General features: G+C 41.5%; 1 protein-coding gene across 19 annotated transcripts in view; it reads right to left on the bottom strand.

The window, feature by feature from the left end:
- The window catches only part of SPICE1 (spindle and centriole associated protein 1), an 89,117-nt gene extending 72,702 nt beyond the window's left edge, over positions 1–16,415 (bottom strand). For 6 of the 19 annotated variants that reach the window (XR_013527754.1, XM_078352349.1, XM_078352351.1 and 3 more), the window contains exons 1-4: positions 9,133–9,563; positions 8,821–8,910; positions 7,262–7,305; positions 6,152–6,300 (exon numbers count right to left, since the gene is read on the bottom strand). Coding sequence is in view for 6 of the 19 variants with exons in the window: in XM_078352349.1 (XP_078208475.1) it covers positions 6,152–6,160 (9 nt within the window). In the remaining 13 variants the exon portion in view is untranslated. Of the gene's footprint in view, positions 1–395; positions 468–810; positions 1,533–6,151; positions 6,301–7,261; positions 7,306–8,820; positions 8,911–9,132; positions 9,564–16,398 lie in introns of those variants that run through there. The other 13 variants (XR_013527755.1, XM_078352352.1, XM_002758812.6 and 10 more) reach the window with 6 other exon arrangements.

Below are 16,415 nucleotides of genomic sequence, written 5' to 3'. Positions count from 1 at the left end.
TTGAATTAAGCTGAATTTACAGAATTACCATCCTCTAGCTCCTCCAATTTAAAACCTCAGCATCACCTGTTCCTTATCTCTTGGTGATCTGTTAACTTTTTCTCTAAGAATATCTCTTGCCCGCTCTTCTCCATCTCTACTAAAAATATTTTCGTTCAGACTCTCATTATTCTAATTAGTCTGCCTTTCACTCCTCAGTCACTCACTTCATCATCCATCTATTAATTTAACTAATATTTTGAAAGCACCACCTAAGAGCGAGGCACCAGCTATAACAAAAAAGTAGAATAGTCTATGCCCCTCCAGAGTTTAGAGTTTCTAAGGGGACCGCAATTAAACAAGTATTTTCAACAAAGGGTAGCATGAGAAGTTCTGCGTGCCGTGAAAGTACCTACCTAACTCTATGCGGTAAGAAAACGCTGCCTCCTCTCTGTAATAACCCCAGAAATGTCCGCACTGACTAAGACCTAAAATATAAATAAAAGTTACAAGCAGGAGAAAAAAATATTCCAGGCAAGGGAAAATGCATTTACGAAGAGTTTGAGAAGTTCAGTTCAATTAACAAAGATCTGACAGGGTGAGAGGTTAAAGAGGAAAGGCAGAGGGCAGATTGCAGTCTGTGAGCCACAGCAACTGGACCACAGGAAGCCACTGAAGAATTTCAAACGGGGACAGCTATGACGGGATTTAGTAAATCCACCGACTGGTGTGGAAAGCTGATCAAAGAGCAACAAGAACTCTTTCCAAACACTGCTGAATCAATGCTACCTACATGCATGGACAGAGAATAGATCTCAGCCCTTGACTTACTGCCTCTGAAGAGTCGAATGGCTCCCCGTGATCAAGCGGAATTCAGCTCAGCTTGGCATGAAGACCCTCTCCCCCGTAGAGGGGCTGCCCTTTCTTTCCAGTCTTCTCTCACATCTCCCTCCAATCCTAAAACCCAGCTCTTGCCTCACATAGAGTTGCAACCATTCTGTCCTCTCTGCCTAGAACACCCGTCAGGCTCATTCTCTTCTCTCCCGGGTTAACTTCCACGGACTCCTGAAAACTCACACAGGCGAAGCCCTCTGAGAAGCCCCTCGGACATCCATCGGTTTAAATGACTCTCCCGGTCCCAAGCCACCCTGGATAGTTTGCCCCTCTCCTGCTAGACGGTAAATCCCCCCGAACGCCACAATCGAGTACTCCCTCTTTCCAGCTGTGTGCAAAAGCCCCCGAAAGCAGTGCGCACGCGCACAAACACACCCAGACGCGCACCCCGACACGCACTTGCACTCTCAAAACACAGAGCCGCGGCAGCGCTTCCTTAAGTAATGATTCCCCAACCGGACGCCTGCATCCCAGGGAGCAGACAGACGCCACGACCGTTCTCCCCTGCTCCTTTTTTGTAGCCCAGGTCCCTAAGCCTCGTTGGGACTGCGAACTGCAAGCCTCCGATCCATCATCTCAACCTGCCTTGCCGTTTCCCGACTGCTGCAGCCACCGCAACTTCAAGCTCCGGAACCGCGGAGCGCGCCACAGGTTTACCCAGGCCGCGGCTTCCGGGCTGTTGCCTAGGTTACCAGAGCCCCGCCCCGACGCCCTTGCGTATATCCGGCGAGCCCAGTGCGCAGGCGCCCCCCAAAGCCTAGCTCGGGTTCTGAGTCTAAGGTGGTGGTGTTTCTTGCTCTCCGGAAGTGTGGTGTCTGCAAGCTTCAGGGCAAATCGTTAAAGAATAGGCATGTAGCATTAGCCAGTGCCTCCAGAATTCTCTAAAAGAAAGATGTTTCTGGCCTCACCAGACTTCACATTTCACTTAATTTGCTTTTATCTCTATTCATTTGTTTAAAATGTTTAGTACTGTAATCCCAGCACTTTGGGAGACATGAGCAGGAGGATTGCTTGAGCCCAGGAGTTTGAGGCAAGTGTGGGCAAGATGGCAAGACTCCGTCTCTACAAAAAACTTAAAGAATTAGTTGGGCTTGGCAGTATGCCCGTGGTTCCAGCTACTCAGGAGGCTGAAGTGGGAGGATCGCTTGAGCCCAGGAGGTCAAAGCCACAGAGAGCCAGTCGTGGCACTGCACTCCAGCCTGGGCTACAAAGCAAGACCCTGTCTCAAAAAAAAAAAAAAAAAAAAATGCTTATTACAACCTACAAATGTGCTGGAGAACTAGGTTGTATGGAGGGTGAAAAACAGGCAAGGTAGGACTTACAGCATGGTAGCAGAGAGTTATCAATGACAAAAATATCAAATTAAAATTATGATGAGTGCTAAGAAGGAAGCACTCTAACCAAATACTTAGCTTATTATTATAGTAATATTTGAATTACTAAGAAAAGCTGAGACAGGAGTAGGCCAGTGGGGAAGGGAAAAGCATTCCTGCAGAGGGAGCTGCATATGCAAAGACATGGAAAATGCAAGGGACAGGAAGAAGTCCAGTGTGTCTGAAGTTTAGAGAACAATGGGAACTTGGTGTTTCTCATTAGAATCAAAGGAAGCAAGAAGACAGAATAACAGTTCAAACATATTCAAAGAAAACAAACTCTCAACCTAGAATCCTTATACTATGCCTTTTTTTTTTTTTTTTTTTTTTTTTTGAGATAGTGTCTCACTCTGTCACCCAGGATGGAGTGCAGTGGCAGAATCTCAGCTCACTGCAACCCCCACCTCCCAGGTTTAAGCAATTCTCCTGCCTCAGCTTCCCAAGTAGCTGGGACTACAGGTGCATACCACCACACTCAGCTAAATTTTGTATTTTTAATAGAGACAGGGTTTCTCCATGTTGGTCAGTCTGGTCTTGAATTCCTGACCTCAGGTGATCTGCCCTCCTTGGTCTCCCAAAGTGCTGGGATTACAGGCGTGAGCCACTGCACCTGACCCTTATACTATTCCTGATACCACTTAAAGATAGACTATGATAAACTAAAGATATAATACTATAAACCCTAAAGCCACCACTAAAACAATAAAAGTTATTGTTAAGAGCTTACAAAAGTCGTATAACAGATAATGAAACAAATACATGATTAATCTAAAAGTATAAAACAAGAAAAAACTAAGAAAATAGAGAAATAGAAAAAAAATAGCAAGATGACAGACTCATATCCTGAATCATATTAAATGTAAATTGCCTAAACTTTCTGATTAAAAGGCAGAGATTGTCACATTGTCAGAGATTGTACTGATAGTACTGCAGTGTGAAATTGAAATATCCGCAGTTATAGTCAAAGATTTCAGTGCCCCTTTCTGAATAATTTATAATGCAAGTAAGCAAAAAAATCAACACGTTTATAGGAGACTTGAACAATCTTGACCTGATTGACATTTATAGAACACTCCAACAATCAACAGGATATACATGGTTCTTAAGCATATACAGAAAGTTTAGAATATGCACAATAAACCGGACCATAAAACCAGTTCCAATAAATTCAAAAGGATTCAAGTCATGCAAGGTATGTTCTCTGACCATAATGTAATTCAATTAGAAATCAATAACAGATTCATTCTTGGAAAATTCCTCAAAATTTGGGGAATAAAAAACACACTTGTAAACAAGCCATTGCTATGGTCTGAATGTGTCCCCACAAAATTTATATATGACAGTTTGCCAGTGTGATGGTATTAAAAGCTGGGGCTTTCAGGAGGTGATTAGATTCTGAAGGCTCTGCCCATTGTGAATGGGGTTTGTACCTTTAAAAAAGAAAGCTGTAGGAAGCCTGTTTGGTCCTTTTGCCTCTTTTGCCCTTCTGCTATGTGAAGACAGAGCATTCACCCTTCCACCATATGAGGACACCATACACTGAAATTGCTAGTGCCTTAATCTTGGACTTCCCAGGCTCCAGAACCATGAGAAACAAATTTTCTGTTGTTTATAAATTACCCAGTTAGAGGTATTTCGTTATAGTAGCCCAAATGGACTAAAACAGAAATCAGTACTGAAAAGTGGGGTGCTGCTGTTAACAATTACCTAAAAATGTGGAAACAGCTTTGGAACTGGATAATTGGGAAAGGCTGGACCATAGGGATGTGACCATAAAGGGCTCAGAAGAACAGGAGAGCTGTAAAAACAAACGTCTCCGTCTGAAGGGGTCATCATCAAAGTACTAGCAGTAAATGAAATTCTGATGAGGTCTCAAGTGGAAATACGAAACAAAATGATGGAAACTGGACAATAGGCCAACCTGGTTTTTAAGTGGTAAGAACTTGGTTAAATTGTGTTTGTGTCCTAATGTTTTGTAAAAGAAGGAATCCAATATCCAATCTTAATAAAAACCTCTCAGATATTAGTTCAGCCATTGTGGAAGACAGTGTGGCGATTCCTCAAGGACCTAGAAATAGACATTCCATTTGACCCAGCAATCGCATTACTGGGTATATATCCAAAGGACTATAAATCGTTCTACTATAAGGACACATGCACACGAATGTTCACTGCAGCACTGTTTACAATAGCAAAGACCTGGAACCAACCCAAATGCCCATCGATGATAGACTGGACAGGGAAAATGTGGCACATATACACCATGGAATATTATGCAGCCATCAAAAATGATGAGTTCATGTCCTTTGTAGGGACATGGATGAACCTGGAGACCATCATTCTCAGCAAACTAACACAAGAACAGAAAATGAAATATCACATGTTCTCACTCATAGGCGGGTGCTGAACAATGAGAACACATGGACACAGGGAGGGGAGCACTACACACTGGGGTCTGTTGGGGGGTATAGGGGAGGGACAGCGGGGGGTGGGGAGTTGGGGAGAGATAGCAGGGGGAGAAATGCCAGATATAGGTGAAGAAGAGAAAGGCAGCAAATCACACTGCCACATGTGTGCCTATGCAACTGTCTTGCATGTTCTTCACATGTACCCCAAAACCTAAAATGCAATTTAAAAAAACCTCTCAGATAACTAGAAATAGCAAGAACCTTCCTCGACCTGATTAAGTACATCTACAAAAGACCTACTTCTAACGTGATACATAATAGTGAAAGACTGGACTGGATGCTTTCCTTCTTAGATCAGTAGAAGACAAGAATGTCTAGTCTTACTACATCTATTCAGCATTGTATTGGAGGTTCCAGTCAGTGCCATCAGACAGAAAAAATAAATAAAAAGCATTCAGATTGTATAGAAAAATGTCTTTATTCCCAGTGGAGTGAATGTCTTTGTAAAAACTCAACAAAATCTGTAAAAAGAGGCCAGGCATGGTGGCTCACACCTGTCATCCCAGTACTTTAGGAGGCTGAAGCAGGAGGACTGCATGAGGCCGGGAGGTTGAGGTCAGACTGAGCAACATAGCAAGATCTTGTCTCTAAAAAAAAAAAAAAAAGGTAGCTTGGCATAGTGCCTTGTGCCTATGGTTCTAGCTATTTGAGAGGCTGAGCCAGGAGGATTACTTGAGCCCAGGGGTTCTACTCAGGAAGCTGCAGTGGGAGGATCCCTTGAGCCCATTAGGTCAGGGTTACAGTAAACTATGATGATGCCACTGCACTGTAGCTTGGATGACAGAGCAAGACTGTCAAAAGAAAGAAAGAAAGAGAGAGAGAAAGGAGGGAGGGAAGGAAGGAAGGAAGGAAGGAAAGAATGAATCTGTAAAAAGAAAAATGCCATTAGAGTTAATACATGAATTTAGAGAAGTTGCAAGATACAAGATCAACATACAAATATTGAGTGTAGGCCAGGCATAGTGGTTCATGCCTGTAATCCTAGCACTTTGGAAGACCAAGACAGGCCAATCACTTGAGGTCAGAAGTTTGAGATCCGCCTGGCCAACATGGTGAAACCCCGTCTCTACTGAACATACAAAATAAGCCGGGCATCATGGTGGACATCTGTAGTCCCAGCTACTTGGGAGGTTGAGGCACGAGAACTGCTTGAACCCGGGAGGTGGAGGTTGCAGTGAACCGAGATTGTGCTACTGCACTCCAGCCTGGGCGAGAGAACAAGACTCCGTCTCAAAAAAAATATATGTATATATTGAGTGTAATTCCACATATTAACAATGAACTATTAGAAATAGAATATCTTAAATGCGTTTCATGACATCAAAAAATTAAATATTTAGATATAAATCTAACAAAAGATATGAAAGCCTTGTGTATTATGAGCTACAAAGTATTGCTGAGAGATATTTTTAAAGACCTAAATTTGTAAAGACATACCTCATTCATGGGTTGGAAGACTCCATATTGTTCGAGGTCACTTACTTCAAACTGATCTCATATATTCAAGTAATCCCAATCAAAATCCCAAAAGGTTTTTGGAGAAATTAATAAGCTGATTCTGAAATTCATATAAAAATGCAAAGGACCTAGAATAGACAAAACAACTTTAGAAAACAGCAAAATTATGTTACTATAACTACCTAATTTCAACAATTATTATAAAGCTACGATAATCAAAAAAGCATAATATTAGTTGAAAAATACACAAATATATCAGTGAAACAGGATTGTGTCCAGAAATAAACTCATGCATGTATGGACAACTGATTCTCCTCAAAGATGCAGACATAATACAGTGGAGAAAGGACAGATCATTCAGTAAATATTTCTTAAATAATTGTATATACATGTACAAAATAATGGATCTATATCCTATACCATATGCAAAAAAAATTAACCAAAAACATGTCATTGACCTAAATGTAAAATCTAAAACAATACACTCCTAAAAGAAAACGCTGGAGAAAATATGTGGTTTATATCTTAGATATAATACCAAAAGCACAATCCATAAAATAATAAATCAATAAATTGGATTTAATAAAAATTAAAAACCTCTTTGAATCACCTGCTAAGTGATCGAAGAAGCCACAGACTGGGAGAAAATCCTTGCAAAGTATATATACCTGGTTAAAAGACATATCAGAAATGTGTTTTAAACTCATCCATAAGAAAACAAGTCAATTTTTAAAGGCTGGACAAGAGATTTGAGCAGGCACCTCATTAAACAAGATATGCAGCTGTCAAGTAACCATCTGAAAATGTGCTCACCATCATTAGTCATTAGAGAACTGCAACTTAACAGTGCAGTGAGACACCGCTACACCCCTCCTGGCATGGCTAAAAACGAAAAGAGTGACCACGCCAAGTGTCACTGAGGATGTGGAGGATGTGGAGCTCTCATACAGTGCTGGTGGGAATGCAAAATGTTTCACAACTTTGGAAAATAATTTGGCAGTTTCTCATACAGTTAAAACACACTACTGCATGATCCAGTCATTGCATCTCTAGATCTTTACTAAAGGGGAAAAAAAAATAGGTTCTTACCAAGACTTATCCATGAAAGCCGCTTTATTCATAATAGCCAGTCACTGGGGTAAGGAAACAGATACCCATCAACAGATGAATGAAAACATTAGAATAGATTATTGTATCTCCATACAATAAAACACTGCACATTAACAAAAACTAATAAACTATTCATACACAAAACCACATAGATGAATCTCAAAATAACTATGCTGAGTGGAGGAAGCCAAATTTTAAGTACATACTGTGCGATTACATTTACATAAAACTCCGGAAAATGAAAACTGATGTAGAACGATGGCAGGTGAGTGGTTCCTTAGGAAGGGAAAGGGAGCAGGGAGGGGCAGTAAAGGTAGACTTAACAGAGTGAGAAACGTTTGGAAGGTGATGGATATTTATTTTGTGGACTGTGGTGATGGTTCCACAGGTACACGTGTGTATATAACATAGGTGACTTGCATGTGTGTGCGTGTGTGTGTGTATGTGTGTGTATGTGTGTATGTGTGTGTATGTATGTGTGTGTGTGTGTGTATGTGTGTGTGTCAAAACTTACTAAACGGTATGCTTTAAATATATAAAGTTGGTTGTCGTTATACCTTTAGAAAGCTATTTGTTTGGCCTTTTCTGGTTGCTCCAAATGTGATTCAAACATGCTCCCCAAACCGTAAGATGTCCTGCCACTCTGCTTCAGCAGAACCGGGATTTCACCGTGTTGGTAATGCGCATCCAGATTCCCTATACCCTTATCAGAGCATTCCTGTAAGTTTCCCTTTATTTCACTATAAACCTTTCCCACTCCCTTGCCTGTCTTTGAGTCTCTGCCACATGCGAAATCCCTTACTATGTATATCGGGCTCTGAATAAATGGCCTTTGTTTATTCTCATTTGAGTGATCTTCATTCATTTCCCGTGTGTGTGTGTGTGTGTGTGTGTGTGTGTGTGTGTGTGTAGTTTTACTACATTGTTGGGTTTTCCTTAATACCCATCTTGAGTACCACTGTAAGTTAAGATGCCTAAACTGGGATATAAGGCATATGACTATCTGGTGGGTTTCAGCGGGGGCGGAGGGGTGGGGAAGGAGGGAAGCTGGCAGCCATGGCCAAGCCTTGACCATTCTGGGCTAACTGCTGCAGAGGTTGGTCCAACTGTCCTTCGAATCCTCAATCTCTCAGCCCTTTCTCTTTTCTCTTTTTGTTTCTTTTTTTTTGGTGGGGCGGGGAATGGAGTTTCACTCTGTTGCTAAGGCTGGAGTGCAATGGCATGATCTCTACTCACTGCAACCTCTGACTCCTGGGTTTAAGCGATTCTTCTGCCTCCCAAGAAGCTGGAATTACAGATGTGCACCACCATGCCAGTCTAATTTTTGTATTTTTAGTAGAGACATGATTTTACCATGTTGGCCGGGCTGGTTTTCAACTCCTGACCTTGGGTGATCCACCCGCCTCAGCCTCCCAAAGTGCTGTGATTACAGGTGTCAGCCACTGTACCTGGCCTCAGCCCTTTTTTGGGGGGGGGGGTGGATTCTCTCACTTGCAAGAGCTTGACCAATTCAGGGAAGGCGAAATATCCATCCATACCTTTACCACTTGGGGATCCTCCAGTTATCTCCATAGTCAAACATATGGCAAGATCTTCTTGAGCTTTTTCTTGTGTCTTCATCATGATACCTGATGAAAGAGCAGCACAGAAACAGCTAAAACTTCAGATAGAATGCAAAGAGCCAGCATCGTGATGGCTGTTGACATAAACAACAGTAACTAACGGTCCGCATAAGATGCTTCAGAACCAGCTGGCTAACCCAGGCCAAGAGAGTAAGTCCTGAAGGCCATGAGATCAATCTTAAAGAACCAGTTCGCTCTTTTGTTCAGATGTGGTTCAGCCTGCCTTACCTTGCCTGTTTCACATGGCAGGAAGTGTAGGGTCCAGCCCTTCTCTGCGGGTGTGAGACAAGAGACTGTAGAAATAAAGACACAATACACCGAGCTCAGGAGAAAAAGAATTTGGGCCCAGCTGTCCACTCCCACTGGTTCTAGGAGAGACCAGTAGAGGCCCCAAGTGTCTGGACACTCTGACTTTTATTAGGTACAAAACAGGCGGGCAGGGTAAGTACGGTGAGTCTTCAAGCAGATCTCGTGTCTAAGGAACAAGGGACCCAGAACTTAGAAGCAGCCAAAGCAGAGGGCAGCAAGACGAGTCAGCACTTCATGTTATACTTGCCAAGCAAGAACAAAGGCTTCAAAAATTATCTTCAAGAGGAACCGGTGCAGAAGTAGGGAGTGAAAGCAGACACAGACTGCAGCCAATATAGCACAGCACCACATAGAGACGAGCCCCGGGCTTGCTGCAGGCCGGGCTGAGTGATATCAGTCCTTCCGCAAGGGCGCGGGGGAGTGGAGCCTTCTTCCACTCACCCAAGGACAGGGAATGTTCCTCTCCAAGGTCTGCTGAGTAGCGGGTGCTTCTCCAACAACTGGCACTACCGCAGAGGTTTTAGATGCCCTCCAGCAACCCTTATGCAGGTGTGACAGAGAGCTTGGTTTCCGCATTCAACAGTTTATCTCTGCTGATCGCCACCAATCGATGTTCCATGTTCGACAGGAATTAATGCTCTTGCCTCGTGGCCACATTTCATAGTGTCCCTTATCAGTCCCTGACCAGAGCAACCCGAAGTTCCTAGATAATTATGCATAAAGTATAAGAAGGTTTTAATCAAGGCTTAATATTCAATAAGACTAATATCTAATTACTCATGATACTTAATATTCAGTAAGACTAATATCTAATCACTCGTGATACTTAATATTCAGTAAGACTAATATCTAATCACTCGTGATACTTAATATTCAGTAAGACTAATAGCTAATCACTCGTGACACTTAATATTCAGTAAGACTAATATCTAGTCACTCGTGACACTTAATATTCAGTAAGACTAATATCTAGTCACTCGTGACACTTAATATTCAGTAAGACTAATATCTAATCACTCATGATACTTAATATTCAGTAAGACTAATAGCTAATCACTCGTGATACTTAATATTCAGTAAGACTAATAGCTAATCACTCGTGACACTTAATATTCAGTAAGACTAATATCTAGTCACTCGTGACACTTAATATTCAGTAAGACTAATATCTAGTCACTCGTGACACTTAATATTCAGTAAGACTAATATCTAGTCACTCGTGACACTTAATATTCAGTAAGACTAATATCTAGTCACTCGTGACACTTAATATTCAGTAAGACTAATATCTAATCACTCATGATACTTAATATTCAGTAAGACTAATATCTAATCACTCATGATACTTAATATTCAGTAAGACTAATAGCTAATCACTCGTGATACTTAATATTCAGTAAGACTAATATCTAGTCACTCGTGACACTTAATATTCAGTAAGACTAATAGCTAATCACTCATGATACTTAATATTCAGTAAGACTAATATCTAGTCACTCATGATACTTAATATTCAGTAAGACTAATATCTAGTCACTCTGACACCTAGTCCTAACGGGATTCCTCTTTCTGTATTGTATTTATTAAACGGGACCTGGCTGAGGCATTGGTCTCCTGCCTCGGCACTTGTGAGACTTTCCACCCTCAAAGCAGTGTATTTAACAGTGGCATACACACCACCGTGACTAGCAGACGAGAAATCAAGAGCAGTAAAATTGCCCATCACTGCTCATGCCAATGAATTGACATTGACCTGTATTCCCTCCAGGGCTGAGGGGGTATCATTAATAACTTCTGCCAGAGTGAATGATAAGTTTCTTATGGTCTCGTTCCGTCTGTATGATTCGCAGCACTAAGAAGACAGCTCTGATTGTTCGCATAAACAATGAGTCAGTAATTCCTTCACATAGAGCCCTTGAATAATCAAGGTGGCCTCCTTTTGGAGTGTGCATCTGAGTCAGAATTTTCAACCGTGGTGATTTATAGAGTTAGAGTCTCTGTACACAGACAACTCTCGGAATACTATTGTTGAAGTGCATGAAGTGTTAGTCTGAGGTAAAAAGGACAATGTGTCCTGGCTGCAAAGGAAATAATAGCCTTAGAGACCACATGTAAATGCAAGAAAAAAAGATGTTTATGACATGAAGTCAGAACCAAGGCCTTGCATTTGCTGGGTGACATATTTGGATATCTACTAGTCTTTTTAGGTGACAAGTATTTGGTTCATTAACCTTCAAAGGTTGTTGAATTCAAATTTAGAATTACCCGAAATCTGATGAATAGATTTTAGTACTTTACTATTTTTCTGGGAGAAAAGAAACTAGCAAAGTCATGGGTTAATGTCTTCAAGGTGATTTTTCTAGTAGGTGCAAGTGAAACCACCACGGGCTATAAATGCCTCTGGTCTCATTTGATGAGACTGGAATCACCCACACATTTTTATCTTAGGGGCTCAATGATGGATAACATATCCATCAGTCAGCAAGATTGATGGCGGCGGCTACTGCTTTGGATAATCTGAGAATTGTGTTAGAATAAGTATGTTCTCTCTCCCCAACTCCCCATGCCTCGCTGTCCCTCCCCTGTTCCCCCCAACAGACCCCAGTGTGTAGTGCTCCCCTCCCTGTGTCCATGTGTTCTCATTGTTCAACACCTGTCTATGAGTGAGAACATGCGGTATTTCATTTTCTGTCCTTGTATCTATGCAACTATCTTGCATGTTCTTCACATGTACCCCAAAACCTAAAATGCAATAAAAAAAAAAGAAAATACACACACAAAAAAAGAATAAGTATGTTCTGATCTGACAACAAAGAGAGGCAAAAAGAGCAAAGGGACCATCGTGGTAGAAAATAACCAGCGGTCTATAGTAAACGGAAGAAGGATTATCAACAAGCACGTCAAAAACAAAAGACGAATTAGGGGTCTTGGTTCACCGTGCTGGGTAGAAGCTGTCCCTTAAGAGGACATCTGCTTGTTTGAAAGGTCTTGGGTCAAACGTCTATTGCCAAAGATAGGCTACTTCTTGAGGATCTCTGAGAATTCTCAGCACGAGGTGCCCTATAGAGCAGTCTTCCAAAAGTGTGGAATTCTGGCTTGTTTCTTTAGGGATGAAACATAAAGTTGAGGATTGGGCTGCTGGATTTTCACTGCTGTATTGCTTGTTAACAGTATCTGATAAGGTGAAGTTCAAGAGCAGTTTTTTATCCAACGTGTATTTCAATAGATGAAATTTCCTGACGGCTGCTCCTGAAGAGCCCGTGTAAGAAGATGTAGGAAGGTGGCCTTAACTTGTTGGTGATACCACTGGGTACATAAGTTCCTTGCAATATTTTCCCAAATCTGGATGCAGCATGGAAGAATCTAGCATCTGGATGAAACTTCTAAATGCATGAATCCTCCCATTAGCAGTTCATGAGATGATAATTAATATGACCCTGAGATAATGGATCATATGGCTGAAAGAGCTAGAGTGACTACCTCTAGCAGGGAAGTGCAAGGATTTATGAAAGTTTTGCTAATTTTAACTTAAGGATGCCATTGGTTCTTTCAACTTTTACAAAAGTTTGTGGGTGGTAAAGGAAGTATATTTTTGAGAAGGGATAATACCTTATTAAGTTCTTTTATTATAGTTCCTATAAATTGTATGCCTCAGTCAGTTGATTAGGGGTTACATATTTGGATATCTACTAGTCTTTTTTAGATGACAAGTATTTGGCTCATTAACCTTCAAAAGATGTTGAATTCAAATTTAAAATTATCAAAGTTTGTATACCCCAGTTGGAAACATAAAATTAAACAGCTTTTTACAGCCTGAAAGGACTGGATATTTTCAGCAAGGAAATTATTAACTCATTCTGAAAACAGACAAATCCCATCTGAAAGCGTTCAAAGGGTCTCTGAGGCTTGGTTCTTGGCCATGCCTCACCTTTAAAATCTTTCCAGGATTATGTTGTTCACAAGTAACACACGACCCCGAAAACAATCTCAGCTGTCTTTTTAAAGTTTCCTCACCAATGTTGATTTAAGGTAATAATCTATTTGTCTTTAACATGATGAGTAGTTGCATGGAGAAATTCAGCTGACACTCATTCGAAATCACCTGAGGCCACCAAATGGCCATCTTGAGTTCCAACGATTACCAGAGAGATATGATCCATCAACGAATAACATACAACATAAGGTCAGGATTTTCTTCCTTTTTTTTTTTTTTTTGAGATGGAGTTTTGCTCTTTGTACCCAGGCTGGAGTGCAATGGTGGTGCAATCTTGGCTCACTGCAATCTCCACTTCCCAGGTTCAGGTGATTCTCCTCCTGCCTCAGCCTCTTGAGTAGTTGAGATTACAGGTGCCCACCACCACAACTGGCTAACCTTTTTTTGTATTTTTAGTAGAGACAGGTTTCATCACACTGGCCAGGCTGGTCTTGAACTCATGACCTCGGGTGATCCACCTGCCTCAGCCTCCTAAAGTGCTGGGATTACAGGTGTGAGCCAACGCATCCAGCCAAGATCAGGATTTTCAGTGAGAGTTACTAGTAAATCTGAGCAAAGTATTTAAATTTCTCTAACTAAGGTAAGACATTCATGAAGTTCCCCTTCTTTTGATAAGTTCAGGAGGGTGGCAGGATTCAGGGCGCTGCAGCAGCCAATAGTAACGTGAGATGGAGAGTGCAGCCAGAACTCTTAGGAGGTAAATTGTGCCTCAATGGGTGGTAAAGTCTGTTCTGCATGAGGAAGCAGAACAAGGTCAAGCAGAGAGCCTAGAACTAATTCAGCAGAAGATCTGACCAGTTTTATAGAGGTGGTAACGTCCTAAGACAACCTTGGATTTGCAGCTCAGTTGAGGGTAAGTGAAAGGTTTTCGATAGTTCCTATGAAGTTGAATTAAAATGTTGAGATTTGTCCAGAACACTCATGCACAAATAGACAAAGGTTTCAGTTAGGGATGCCTAGGGAAGGAGGCTGTTGAAGAGCTGTCTTCAGGTTATAGGAGGCTTTTTCTATACTTGGGCTCTCAGAAGAGAGAAACTCTTACTGAAGACTTGGCGATTTCATAAAGAGGCGTCACAATCTCGGGAAAATTTGGCAACGGCTGACAAGAACATCCCGTTAGACCTAGAAATCATTTTAAGGGTAGTTTTCTGGTGCCCTACGATAAGTCTGGATGGTACTTAGCCCGTTAGAAGAAAACGCTTTCCCCCTGCCCTAAATGAACTATGTTTTGGCAAAACTCTGTGTTTTAAAACTTTATGTCCCTTTTCTGCTAAGGCTGAGAGTAAGTGGAATCTTTTTACCAACTTCTCTAAACAACATAGAAGATCATCTATATATCATATCAGAACTGAATCACAAGAGAAATTTGGATCTTTCAGTTCTTAGTTAAGGACATAGGAAAGTAGGGATGGGTTTCAGTGAATCCCCCTGTCGTCCTCTAAGATGAGGGCAGAAGGTATTGACTACCCTGGTGTAATGTAACGGTGGAAAGGCAGAGCAATTACCCACCACAGCGAAGCAAGTGGTTTGGGGAGGAACTGATAACAAGATAGTATTTGGGTTGGGCACTAAGGAAAAGTAAGAATAACAATTTTATTTGTGTGTCTGAGATCTTGAAAGAGTCAATATCCATCCATTTGATTTCTTTATTGGCAGGTGAGGAGTGTGACAAGGGGCAGTGCAGGTTATAAAAAAAGCCTTAGGAAATAAAGCCTTCAGCTGTCAGTTTCAGGCTTCCTTTGCTCCTGGATTTAAGAGATATTGGGAAAGTTTGGAAGGATACATCTGAATTTTAATAGATTCTGGTCCAATCACTTTTTCTGTCAGTGGGAATCTTAGCCCAGAGAGCGTCAGGTACAGAATCAGATCTTCACCTGAAGTATACATCAAGGACAGTGCAGACGTCAAAGGTCTAGAAAAACCAGACGCAACTAGATTGTAAATAGAATCCTCTGAAACCTCAGGAAATCTTTCCTCTGGTATGCGTTTAATATTACGATTCCATAGGTGAAGCATAGCTCTACCTGTTAAACTTGTAGGAATGGTTTCACAAAGCAGGAGGGAATGTTTTTCAGTCAAGGGTCCGAAGCTTAAGGTTAAGTGAGAAAGAGAGGAAAAAAAAAATGTGTGGGTTATTCAAAACACCTGCCTCTTGTGTACTATGTTTGGTCCAAGGAAGAAGTTAAGCAAAGATGGCAGGGTTTCATGTAGAAAGAGTAGTGTTGTCAGAAGGTATTTTCTAGGCCAGGCCTAGTGGCTCACCCCTGTAATCCCCGCACTTTGGGAGGCTGAGGCAACTGGATCACTTGAACCCAGGAGTTCAAGACCAGCCTGGCCAACATGGTGAAACCCCGCCTTTCCACTAAAACTACAAAAATTAGCCAGGCTTGGTGATACGCGCCTATAATCCCAGCTACTTGGGAGGCTGAGGGGCCAGAATCACTTGAACCCAGGAAGCAGAAGTTGCAGTGAGATGAGATCGTGCCACTGCATTCCAGCCTGCGCGACAGAGGGAGACTCTGTGTAAAAGAAAGAAGATGGTGTTTTTATTAGTCTACCCCCAACTCCAACTACCTCATATAGTTACATCTTGTTTGTTTTTTGCTCACATGATTGAATTAAGGTCCAGTCAACTTTTTTCTGGAAATGTTTCAGATGTGTCTTTTTTGAAACTTTGAAAAAACTTTGAATCTTTGATGTATTTTACTGGTGTTTGCGTTTTGTTTTGGGATTTTTTGACTCCCAGGTTTATTGTAGAAAGAGAACTTTCTGCGTCAGTTCGATCAGTCTTTGCTATCCAGTATCTGATGTTCCAACCAACATATGTACAAACTGATATAGATCAGGTACTCCTGGGTCTCAGACACCCCCCAAAATTCCAAATTATTCTATGACTATTTGCTCTTCTTTTTGAGTTTAGAGAAATCTTCAGTGATAGCTCTTAATTCGTCTTGGATCCAAGGTTTCAATTCTACAGTTGCCTACATACCTAGCTTATGGGAGGGATGCATCCTCAGAAGCAAATGGCATTTTGGGTTTTAAGAGGACTGTTGGGGAAGACAGGGGGTCTGCATGAGGGGAAGGCAAAAAAACGAGCAGCAGAAAAAGAAAGATGAGCAGAATAAAGGAGAGGAAGAAAAACTGAACAGAGAGACAACTGGAAACCAAGAACGAGTAGGAGCAGGACTTACCAAGGAAACGATGGTCT

The sequence above is a fragment of the Callithrix jacchus genome, chromosome 15, assembly GCF_049354715.1.
Source record: "Callithrix jacchus isolate 240 chromosome 15, calJac240_pri, whole genome shotgun sequence".
Classification (NCBI taxonomy): domain Eukaryota; kingdom Metazoa; phylum Chordata; class Mammalia; order Primates; family Cebidae; genus Callithrix; species Callithrix jacchus.
Note: the sequence above shows the minus strand (reverse complement) of the source record. Positions and strands in the feature narration are given on the sequence as shown.